Here is a 12,323-nt window from a genome sequence, read left to right on the forward strand (position 1 = left end):
AAACTAGAGAAAACAGAGGCCGTCTCGTTGTCTTCAGAGTAGAGAAGTCATCTAGTTAACTGGAAATAATTTGGACTTTCCCTTTTCAGGCATTACTGACTTGTCTTAATGAGTAAATAATTTTTCTTGAGATCATTTACTAAATGTCATGTTCAGTTAGAGCAAGACAGATAGCAGCAGATCTTGTTGGCTCAACGTGTGGACTTGCCTCTCAGTTAAATTTTAAGTACTCTGACCGGATCTCAGTTCTTTACCTGAGAAGTGGAGATGAAGACAATGAATACACATTCAGACTGGCACCTGGCCTGGGCATGTGTGATAAAAGCAGACTTTGATTTTTAGTTAATCTGTTAATTAAGATTAAAATAAGTTTATGTTAATATCCATGGAAAGCAGGTTTCCAGTTGATTTAAAAATAGGGGTGGGTAGAGATGGAACCTGTTCCAAGGGTGCCTCAGTCTTCTGGTGGCCTCCCTCTGCTCTCAGGAGGGCTAGCTGGTGTCCGAGATGATTCTTACCACTACTGCCCCTCCTCTGCTTCTCCAGGGGGTTCTCCAGTCTCTGTGTGAACCCAAGTTCATAGAGAGGCAAACTCTAAACACTGGGGAGCTTTGGGAAGTAGTGGGTACCTAGAGCATGTCAACACCACCACTGGATATCTGGGCTTGCTCTGGCCAGGGGCCATGGGGCACTACCTAGGGGTGGAGAAGAGCCTAAGTAGGACAGGGGCCAGCCCTCCAATTTCCCTAAGGGGTCCAGTAGTGGTCCCCGGAGGTTGGGGTCTCTTGGGGCAGGGGTGACACTCATGGGCCTGGGTCAGCTAGAACTTGCCCAGTAGGCTGGAGCAGGGTCTGGTAGATCCATCAGTCCAGGCACTGGATTCTGTCACACTCTGGAGTAGAGTTGCCAAGGCACCCAGTTAAGTTTGAATTTCAGGTAAACAATGTTTTTGAGGATAAGAATGTTCCATTCAATATTTGTTTTATACTAAAATAATTGTCATTTACCAGAAGTTCAAATTTAACTGAGTGTCCTATACTTGACCTGCGGTTCTAGTCTACAGAGACCTCGTGGAGGGTCCAGGGTGCTGAGGTGGTCCTCCCCCAGCTCTGGGTGACAGCCATTAAACTTTTGTTTTCAAAACTTACTGATCCCAGGTGGCATCATCATTAGAATCATACTTTATTCTCTTCAGTGAGTTGTAGAGTTTAGAGAATTTCAGTAAGTGTTGCAAAACTGGCTCCCTTTAAGAACAGCCCCAGTTGGTGCCACCACCCCAGCAATATTGCATGAAGATCTGGGAAGGAGGTAATTAAGTTGACCTTGGTGATGTGTAAATAATTGGGCAGCTCTGATGTTTATTGAGCTTCAACAGCAGGGGTCTTTGGGGCACCATTACTGCAGTCAAGACAGAGTAACTCACTTTGCAGTGTTTGTTTTCTGTCACCTTGGGTAGAAAGACCCACAGGAATATGCCATGGTCTCCACGGAGGGCAGTTTTGTTTTTTTTTATTTGGAGTTTGTTTTTTAGCTTTCATCACATTTCATGTTTTGGTAGAAGCCAAAACCAAGCACTGAGTCAGCTGTTGTCTCTGTTGGTGACTCTGAGAGTTGTAACGTGGCTGTCCAGCCAATAAGAGCAGGTTGCAAATGGTGTTTAGATCAGGACAAACATAGCTGTCAACAGCTATTTTAGAAGAGGCGGTGGAAATCAACTTACTCATACATGTAAAGTCCTCTTAATGTTACTTTTGTCTTTTGAAGGATCTAAATTTCTCCTAACACACAGAAACACTAGAAATAGAATAGTTCTGTTCAGTAAGTATGTTGAATGCCTACCCCAGAACTTTTAATGATAAAGAATCTAATATTCCAATAATTTTTTATTTTAAAGGATAAAGAATCTAGTGTTAAATTATTTTTGCCTTTTCACTTTCAACATGGCGACCTTTGATGAGCACAGAGTCTTAATTTTAATAAAGTGGAATGTGTCAGCTCCTCCTTTTGTGGGTAAATGTTTCTGTGCTTAAGAAATTATTTGAATTCCTGGGGCCATAAAGATATTCTTTTGTATTTTCTTATAGACATTTTAAAGTTTTAATTTTCAGATTGAGATCTTTAATCAATCTATCCAAAATTTATTTTTACATATCGTGTGAAGTAAGACTTCAGTCTTTCTGTGTGGATAATTAGTTGTTCTACACCAGTTTTCAGTTACCCCATTCCTTCTCCATCAGTATGCAGAATTATTTGTCACACATTTAATTTTCCATATTTCATGGGGCTATTTAAGACTTTATTATTTCTCACTAGTCATTTGTCTTTTTCCTAAGCCCATATCTCACTTATTACTCTAGCATTATAAAATTTTTTACATGTGATGGGGAAGGTTCTCCCCTCTATTAAAGTAGAGCATCTTGACTTTTCTTTAGCATTTGCTGTTGCATTTCATTTTACAGTGACCTTATTCAGTCCCTTGGGAAAAGAAATTGAGAATTTTATTGGGCTTGCATTGACCCTATTGGTCAGTTCAGGGAGAAGTTGGTTTGCTTATGATGCAAATATGACATATGAATGTGTCCCTTTATGAATGCAGTTCATTTTTATATTGGTTTTCTTTAAGTTCTCTCAATAAAATTTAAAAATTGTTCCCTATGAAGGTTTTGAAATATATTTTATTAGATTTATTGCCAAGTACTTTTTGTTGGTATATAGGCCACGTCTTTTTTTTTTTTTATATTTATGTTTCCTAATTTTTTGTTGCTGCTACAGAAAAATGCAGTTCATTTTGCATCTGGGTCTTAATCTAGCCACCTTGCTAGACTCTTTGCTTGGTTATGATACTTTGTCTAAAGTATTCTTTTTTGGTTTTCTTTGTAGACCATATGAACTATTCTATTCATCTTTTCTGGTTCTTATGTCTTTTTTTTTAAGATTTCTTTATTTATTTGAAAGTCAGAGTTACACAGAGAGAGGAGAGGCAGAGAGAGAGAGAGAGAGAGGTCTTCTAACCACTGGTTCACTCTCCAATTGGCCGCAACCGCCGGAACTGCGCCAATCCGAAGCCAGGAGCCATGAGCTCCTTCCAGGTCTCCCACGCAGATGCAGGGGCCCAAAGACTTGGGCCATCTTCCACTGCTTTCCTAGGCCATAGCAGAAAGCTGGATCAGAAGTGGAACAGCCGGGTCTCGAACCAGTGTCCATATTGGATGCTGGTGATTCAGGCCAGTGCGTTAACCCACCGCGCCACTGCGCCACAGCGCAACCGTCCCCAGTGTCTTTTTTTTTTTTATCATGCTTATACTGCCTAGGACCTCCAAGACAATGTGCACCTTGTGCCTTGATGGATCCAAAGGCAAGGCTTCCAGCTGCTCACCATCAAGGCTGCTCTGTGGGGTTTTGATGGATACTCTTTACCTGCCTGCAGAGTGTAAACTTTGCTGGTGCTCAGAAAGTTTGGGATTTGGGAACTTTTGGGATTTTGGATTTTTGTATTAGGAATGCTCACCGTGTTAATCAACCGTGAAGTCCTGAATTCACAAAAACTAGTAAACACAGGGAAAAATGAGTAAGTAACACGTATATGATCATTTTTTTTTTCAAGAATTTATTTATTTATTTGAGAGGTAGAGTTACAGACAGAGGGAGAGACAGAGAGAAAGGTCTTCCCTCTGCTGTTTCACTCCCCAAATGGCTACAACGGCCGATGCTGGGCCGATCAGGAGCCAGGAGCTTATTCCAGGTCTCCTATGCAGGTACAGGGGCCTAAGCAGTTGGGCCATGTCCCACTGCTTGCCCAAGCCATAAGCAGAGAGCTGGATCTGAAGAGGGACAGCCGGGACATGAACCAGCGCCCATATGGGATACTGGCACCACAAGTGGAAGCTTAGCCTACTGTGCCACAGTGCCAGCCCTGATCATGTAAATTTTTTTTAAGGAATATAAACTTCATGCATTTTGTTTATACAAATTTAAGAATATAGTGATTCTTCCCACCATACCTCCCTCCCTTCTTCCTCTTCCTTCTCTCATTCGCATTCTTGTTTTTTTACAAAGATCTATTTTTAGTTAACTTTATACTCATAAGATTAATTATATACTAAGTAGAGAATTCAACAATTAGTATGAAGAAAAAAGAAAAACATTGTTCTTCAACAGTCAAGACAAGAATTGTTCAAAATCATCGCATCAGAGTGTGAATTTCACTCCTGTAGATTATCTTTTAGGTACTCTGTTAGTTACCACAGATTGGAGAGAATATATGGTATTTGTCATTTTGGGACTGGCTTATTTCACTAAGTGTAATGGTTTCCAATTGCCTACATTTTGTTGCAAATGAGAGGATTTCTTTTTTTAACTGCTGTGTAATATTCCATAGTATATAATTTCTTTATCCAATCTTCAGTTGATGGACATCTGGGTTGATTGCATATCTTAGCTATTGTAAATTGAGCTGTAATGAACATAGGGGTACAGATAACTTTCATATGCTGATTTATTTTCTTTGGGTATATTCCCAAGAGTGGATGGCTGGGTCATATGGTAGGTCTGTATCAGCTTTCTGAGATATCTCCATACTGTCTTCCACACTGACTGCGCCAGTTTACATTCCCACCAGCAGTGGATTAGGGTGCCCTTGTCCCCACTTCCTCGCCAGCATTTGTTGTTTGTTGATTTCTGTATGGAAGCCATTTTAACAGGGGTGAGATGAAGCCTTATGGTGGTTTTGATTTGCGCTTCTCTGATGGCTAGTGATCCTGAGCATTTTTTCATATGTCTGTTGGCCTTTTGAATTTCCTCTCTTGAAAAATGTCTGTTCAGGTCCTTTACCCATTTCTTAAATGGCTTGTTTGCTTTTCTCTGTTGACTTTCTTGAGCTTTTTATAGATTCTGGAATTAATCCTTAATCAGTTGCATAGTTTGCAAAATTTTCATCCATTCTGTTGATCATGGTTTTTTTTTTTTTAAAGATTTATTTATTTATTTGAAAGAGTTACACAGAGAAGGAGAGGCAGAGAGAGAGAGACAAAGAGAGAGAGAGAATGTCTTCCATCTGCTGGTTCACTCCCCAGTTGGCCACAATGGCCAGATCTGTGCCAATTTGTTTTATCAAGTGAATGTTTGGATTAACCTATGGGTCCCTTAAAAAACGCTGCTGGTTTTATTGGTTGAACACAGCTGCCTCCAGTTCAACCAATAAACTGTAGGACTTGCTCCTGATTGGAGAGCAGCGTACTCGGCGTGTGGGCAGCCGAGTTAGGATTGGCGGAGGAGGACTATAAAGGAGGAGAGAGACGGCATGCACCAGGAACATCTATGGGGAACATCTAAGGGAACCCGTGCAGCCCCCGAGAAAGCCGGCCGGCGGTGTGCCGCTCCCCTGCGGAAGTGGGGAATGTGGCCAGGGGGAACTGCCCTTCCACGGAGGTGGAAGGGATAGTAGCCAACCCGGGAAGAACCAGCAGCAAACCCGGGGAGGGCCGAGCAGACGAAAGAACAGCGCAGGGTCCTGTGTCGTTCCTCCACGAAGAGGGGGAGCGACAAATGTCATTAACTGTTACCCCTTGGGGCTGGCGCTGTGACGTAGTAAGCTAAGCCTCACCTGCAGCGCCAGCCTCCCATAGGGGCACCAGTTCATGGCCCGGTTACTCTTCTTCCAACCTAGCTCTCTGCTTGTGGCCTGGGAAAGCAGTGGAGATGCCCTAAGTGCTTGGGCCTCTGCTCCCCCATGGGAGACCCAGAAGAAGCTCCTGGCTTCGGCTGGCCCTGCTCTGGCCTTTGTGGCCATTTGGGAAGTGAACCAGTGGATGGAAGACCTTTATCTGTCTCTCCCTCTCTCTGCGTCTCTGTCTTTCAAATAAATAAATAAGCTCTTTTTTAAAAAAATGACGTTCTCCCATATTTTCTTTTAAAATTTAAGTTCTAGTTTTTTGTTTAGTTCTTTCATCTATTTAGATTCAACCGATGAGACTCTGTGAGATTCAGGCCTAACTTTGTTCAAATGCATGTCCGATTGTCCTCCATCATTGAATGAATATTTCTTCTTCTCTGGTTCTTCTTGGATTTTTTAGTTTTGTTTTGTTTTGTTGGCTTATAGTTGTTTTTTAAATTTTTTTTTTAAGATTTTATTTATTTACTTGAGAGGTAGAGTTAAAGACAGAGAGAGAGAGGTCTTCTATCCACTGATTTACTCCCCAAATGGTTGCAATACCTGGAGCTGGGCCGATCCAAAACCAGGAGCCAGGAGCTTCTTCCGGGTCTGCCATGTGGATTCAGGGGCTCAGGCACTTGGGCCATCTCCTGCTGCTTTCCCAGGCCACAGCAGAGAGCTGGATCAGAAGAGGAAGCAGCCAGAACACCATCCGGCTCCCATATAGGATGCTGGTGCCACAGGCCGAAGCTTAACTTACTGCGCCATAGCGTTGGCCCTGCTGGCCCTGACATATACCAAGTGCTATGTGTAGCTTTGTTTCTGGTCTTTCTGTTATGTCCTATTTATCTGTTCCTGAAGCAGTACCACACTTGCGTTCACTACAGCTTTATAATAAAGTTTCTTGTTAGGTTGTGTTTATTAAAATTACATTGATTTTCCTTATTATTTTGCTCTATCAAATAAATTTCAAAATTAACCTCTGGAATTGTACTGCTTGTAAGGGTAATTTGCGAGACTTCATTTCCCTTTCAGGCTGGCCTTCATTACAACATAATATACAGAAACATTCGCAGATTCCGAGGTTCTGTAGCTTCGTGGATTGTCTAAGTAGGCCTATTTGTGTGCAACACCTGGCAGCAGAGACGGAGCACAAGAGCGGAGGTGGAGCGTGTTCTGGCAGCTCCTTCCTGGAGCAGCGGAGTGCTTCCCCAAACCCCAGGTCTCCAGAAGAGTAATCGCCAGTGTCTCTTACCATACATTGTATTTTGCCTACTTTTGAGCTTTATAAAAACAGAAGCTTACAGTATATATTCTGGCCTCTTTGATTCAACATTGTTTTTAAGAGAGTCATCAAATTTTTTACATGTAGTTTATTCCATTATCGTAGTATTCACTGGGTGACTGTATTGTGATTTGCCTCTTCTGTTAACAACCATTTAAGATACTTACAATTCGAAACTATTGTGAGATTACTTCTGCGAGCCATCTTTAAATCTCTTGACCAAGCTTTACCCTGGGAGCAGAATTGTGTGAAGATGTCGGTTTTTAGCTTTAGTCACAGTTTTTCAAAATGGGGTACAATTTGCTGCCCCAGCAGCAGTATAAAGACTCCAGCTGCTCTCTGATGGCTGGCAGAGCCTTGCTATTGACAGTTTCGTGGTATTTTTTAAACCCCAGATATTATGTACATTTGCAGCAGTGTTTACCCTGCGTGGTTTGATCTGCATTTTCCTAATAACTTTTGAAGTTGGGCACCTTGCCATGTTCTTATTGACCATTCGCATATCTTCTCTTTGCCTTTGGTTTGTAGATTTCTTTAGAGAACCTTGAGAAATGTGCCATACGGTGTAGTAGGGACCTTCGGACACTTCCTGAGAGATGCATGTGGTGAAGTGCATACTTCAGAAAATTCACACCAAAATACACATTTTTAAAAGCATCAAAAGCCTTGCCTAGAGACATTTTTTAGCCTTTTGTTTTTATTTTTGTTTATTTATTTACTTGTGAGACAGACTGCTCCCATCCTGGCTTCACTCCCCATCTGTCCACAGTGGCTGTGGCTGGACAGGGCCAAAACAGACCCAGGGACCAATTCAGTCTGCCTTGTGGGTGGCAGGAACTAACTACTTCAGCCACCGCCTGTTGTCCCCAGGGCCTGTACTGGCAGGAACCTGGAGTTGAGGACAGAGCCGGGAACTGAACCCAGGATCTGCGATGTGGGATCAGGCATCTTAATTAACTGTTAGGCCAAATGCCCTCTCTTAAACTTACCATTTAATTCTGTTTTTCCAAACTCTTTAAAGAACACCTACATCTTAGGTTCTATAGATTTTCATTCTCTTAATGGTGTCTTTTTATGAATAGCACTTAATAATGTGTTTTGGTTTTTCAGTCTTTTCCTTTAGAGTTGTTCATTGTGATATGTGATCTCTTTACTCCAAAGTCCTATATTATTATCTAGTGATGTAATCGTTTTTCCCTTTCAAACCTGTGATCCATCTAAAACTTTTTTTAAAAAAATATTTATTTATTTATGTGAATGGCAGAGTTACAGAGAAAGGAGACATAGAGAGGTCTTCCATCCACTAGATTGGTTTATTAATACTTCATTAAAGAATTTTCATGCATACCTAATGGGTGAATTTAGTCTGTAATTTTTCTTTAACTTTTGTGTCAGGTTTTGCTGTCAGTTTTATGTCAACCTTCTGAGGTGGTTTGGGAATAGTTCCCTCTTGTTCTAGTCTTTGGAAAACATTTTTCTAATTCTGGTCCCATTTTGTTCTTAGAAGTTTACAAGAATTCAGTGAAAATGTTATCTAGATTTAGAGTTTTTCTTGTGAGAAGGCTTTTAATTGCAGATTTGATTTTTTTTTTAAGATTTATTTATTTATTTGAAAGAGTTACACAGAGAGAAGTAGAGGCAGAGAGAGAGAGAGAGAGAGGTCTTCCATCCTCTGGTTCACTCCCCAATTGGCTGCAATGGCAGGAGCGGCGCTGATCCAAAGCCAGAAGCTTCTTCCGGGTCTCCCACATGGGTGCAGGGGCCCAAAGACTTGGGCCATCCTCTACTGCTTTCCCATATCATAGCAGAGAGCTGGATCGGAAGTGGAGCAGCCGGGACTCGATCCGGCTCCCACACGGGATGCTGGCACTGCAGGCGGAGGCTTTACCTGCGACGCCACAGCGCCGGCCCTGCATATTTGATTTCTTTAATAGCTATTGCATTATTAGGTTTTATATTTCTTGTGTTCTTTTTACCATTTTTGAATGAGTTATTTGTTATTTCTACTTAAGTTTAAAATGTTTATTTATGCCAAGTGTTTGGTTGTTTATAATAGGCTTATTATTTTTAATCTTGATGTAATTAATTTATTGCTATTGGTAGTTTCATCATTCTGCTTGTACCAGACCCCTTTTCCTGTGCTTACTCTGCTGGGCTCTTTCTGCCACAAGAATGCAAATTCACCGAAGTTCTTTCCCTGATGGAGGTTCGCTGGGCCCGTCGTAAAGCACACGTGCCGAGGGAAGGGACTCACACAGGACCTCTTGCTCAGTTTGGGATCAGTGGCTGGCTCCGCCTCACTTTTTGTTTGCTTTTGTTTGCTCCGAAGTCCTCGTCACTCTCCCCCAGTGCTAGTGGCCTTGTCCATGGTGCTCTTCTTCAGTGTCCACTGCGGTCACCAGCTGATTGGCCTCTACGAAGAGAGTGATTGTCCTGGTTTGAGAAGGGCTTTTTCTTCTTCGAGACCCATTGCCTAGTTATGAATTGGCTGCTTTTTTTTTTTTTAAGAGTTATTTGCATGGCAGAGGGAAAGAAAGAGAGTGAGCCTCGGGCCAGCCGCTCCTCCACTCCTCTGTAGGGGATGCAGCTGGACAAGTTCCCGCAGAGGGGTCTGTACATGGAGACCTGACTGCTGGGCTGTGTGGCAGGCGGTCCGGAAACTAGCCCACGCCCATACAGGAGGTTCTAAGTAGTTCACTCATTGTAAGAGTTACAGCTCTTTTAAAAGGCCGCTTCACACGTTCTCGTGAAATGCCAGTGAATAATTAAAAGTTGATGAAACCAATCATATCTAGAATTTGGTATTGTCTGTTCACCTGTAACTAGTCCACTCTAGGTCCTGGGGCGGTTAGATGTATCACACCTATAGTTTCAGGATGGACAAATAGAAGTTTAAATAATATGGAAAACATCCACATAGGCAGATTGAAGGATGTTTAGTGAGAAAATTATAATAATTATATAGTGTAGGTTACTTCTTATTCCCATTTTTATACCCAGTAACATCTGTGTACCCTGCTAAGTATTTGTTTTGTGCAGTAGCATGGCTCAGATTGAAGACATAGAGGTCCCTTTTCCCTGTATGGTGGTTATTGATGACTGCTTTGGCTTGGATCTGGCTTGTGCTCCAGGGATTCATGTGTTGGAAGGCTGGTCCCCTGTATTTCACTGTGAGAGGTGCTGTTCCCTTTAAGAGGTGGGACCTAGTGGAAGGCTATCCCTGGCCTTGGGAAAGAATTAATACTGGTCCCCAGCTGAGCTGGTTTCCCTGAGAATGAGCAAGACCAGGACCCAGCACTATGGCACAGAGGGTTAAGGCTCCGGCCTAGCACCATCGGTGGGATGCTCCTCTTCCGATCCAGCTCTCTGCTGTGGCCTGGGAAAGCAATGGAGGATGGTCCAAGTCCTTGGGCCCCTGTACCCATTGCAGCTATCTGGGGAGTGAACCAGCGGGTGGAAGACCTCTCTCTGTGTATCTCTGTCTCTACCTCTGTCTGCAACTCTGTCTTTCAAATAAATAAAATCTTTAAAAAAAAAAAAAAAGCCATTCTGGCCATCCACGTGTCTGACTTCCTGTCTCATCCTTTGCATGTGCGACTCCCACTGTGACACCCTCCTCCATAAGGCCCTCTCCAGAGACAAGCAGAAGTGTTGCCATGCCCTTGGGCCTCAGGAACTGTGAGGCAAATGAGCCTCTTTTCTTTAGAAATTACCTAACCTCAGGTATTTTATTACAGCAACAGATAACAGACTAGCCTGGTGGCATATTTAAATAGGCACAAAGCAGTGCTTTGTCTGATGTGTTCCCATGTGCTGGATAAATCGTGGATTTTTCGTAAAAACCCCTCTGGTGCAGTGAGTGAAATTCCTTTTTAATTTTCTAGGGGGACGCAGAGAGAGTGATGATCATCACTGGTCCAAACATGGGCGGAAAGAGCTCCTACATCAAACAGGTTGCACTGATCGCCGTCATGGCTCAGATCGGCTCCTACGTTCCTGCCGAGGAAGCCACGCTTGGGATCGTGGATGGCATTTTCACGAGGTAGAGCCAGTCGTTCCCTTTGAATGTATTTTTGAAAATAAGTCAAGCCCACATTCTCAAGTGAATTTCCCCTCTGTACATGTTAAGATGAATAGATTTGCTCTTAAAACATTCAGAGCTTAGACGCTTCAAGAACTCATTTCGTCTGAATATTAATACTAGAAGAGTCTTAGGAGATCATTTTGTCGATAGTTTTCAAACTATTTTTAGTTAATGAGTTCTAACTTGAAACGGAATCTTATGTGGAAAGTCAAAATTTAAAGAGACTAAAGCACAGCTGCTGTGCCTTCCAGGGGTGGGGGCTTCGGAATCTGCCTTTAGGCTCTGCATGTCTCATCTGCAGCTGGTCCCCCACCCTTGCCTCTCTCAGGGCCCTGAGCTTAGACAGAAAAAGGCACTGGACCAAGACAGCTTCATTCGTTTCCTTTTTATTTACTCCTAGTATAAGGGTCTTACCCTTAATGAATAATCCTAAATTATGTGTTGTACTGGTAATATTGGTGAAATGTCCTGGTTTCACTAAGGAGAATTCATATTTGACTTCTTAAGAGTTATGAGTTTTTAAACTACCGTTTGTATTTCTTTTTTTTTTTTTAAAGTAATTATATGTGAATAGCCAAGCTATGTGTAAGATGTCTGAGTTATTGTCTAGCTTCATAGTATGTAAGATTCTGGAGTCACATCAGAATGTATCACACGCTAATATTAATGTAGACATTGGTTTTTCTTCTGAGTGAACACAATGAAGCAACCTACCTTTTCTTTGGTACCAGATTACCAGATGTTATTCTTATATCCATATATTTGAAAATTAACTCAATCTAAGAAATTTAAAGAACCTTTCATTTTTAAAATTGTTATTAATTTTATAAGAACAGTGCAGCAGATATTTTATTTTGGCTATGATGGTGGAGTAACAAGACAAATTTAATATAAAGAGAAAAATTATAAAGAAAGAGAGAAAGTATCTTGGACAATGTAAGGTGACTTGTGTGGAAGAGAATCTGGTTATTGAGCAGAATATCAGATAGTCTCTCTAGAACCAGAAAATAAAGTAGGAGTTTGCTTTCTTGTAGCCGTCGGCTTGAGGTGGGAGTGCTTCTGATGGTCCGGGGCGGTGCAGTGCCGTTGGCCTTCCCCGTGGTTGCAGGATGACCGCGTCAGCTCCAGACATCACAGTCACACTTGTATGAGCAAAAGGGAGAGAGGACTGCCACAGTCCCCCATTTTTCTCAGGGAATCAGAGGCTTTGCAAGCACTTCCTATGAAAGTCCCACTTCTATTTCACCAGCCAAAGCTGTCTTTGGTGGCCACAATTGTAAGGGAAGCAAAATAAGAATTTAGTG

The 12,323-nt window shown here is 42.2% G+C and overlaps 1 protein-coding gene across 1 annotated transcript in view; it reads left to right on the plus strand.

Moving 5' to 3' along the window:
* The window catches only part of MSH3 (mutS homolog 3), a 175,942-nt gene that overhangs the window by 125,397 nt on the left and 38,222 nt on the right, over window positions 1-12,323 (plus strand). The window contains exon 20 of the mRNA XM_070056340.1: window positions 10,820-10,977. Within this exon, the coding sequence (XP_069912441.1) occupies window positions 10,820-10,977 (158 nt within the window). The remainder of the gene's footprint in view (window positions 1-10,819; window positions 10,978-12,323) is intronic.

This window comes from Oryctolagus cuniculus, chromosome 14 (assembly GCF_964237555.1).
Source record: "Oryctolagus cuniculus chromosome 14, mOryCun1.1, whole genome shotgun sequence".
NCBI classification, from domain to species: domain Eukaryota; kingdom Metazoa; phylum Chordata; class Mammalia; order Lagomorpha; family Leporidae; genus Oryctolagus; species Oryctolagus cuniculus.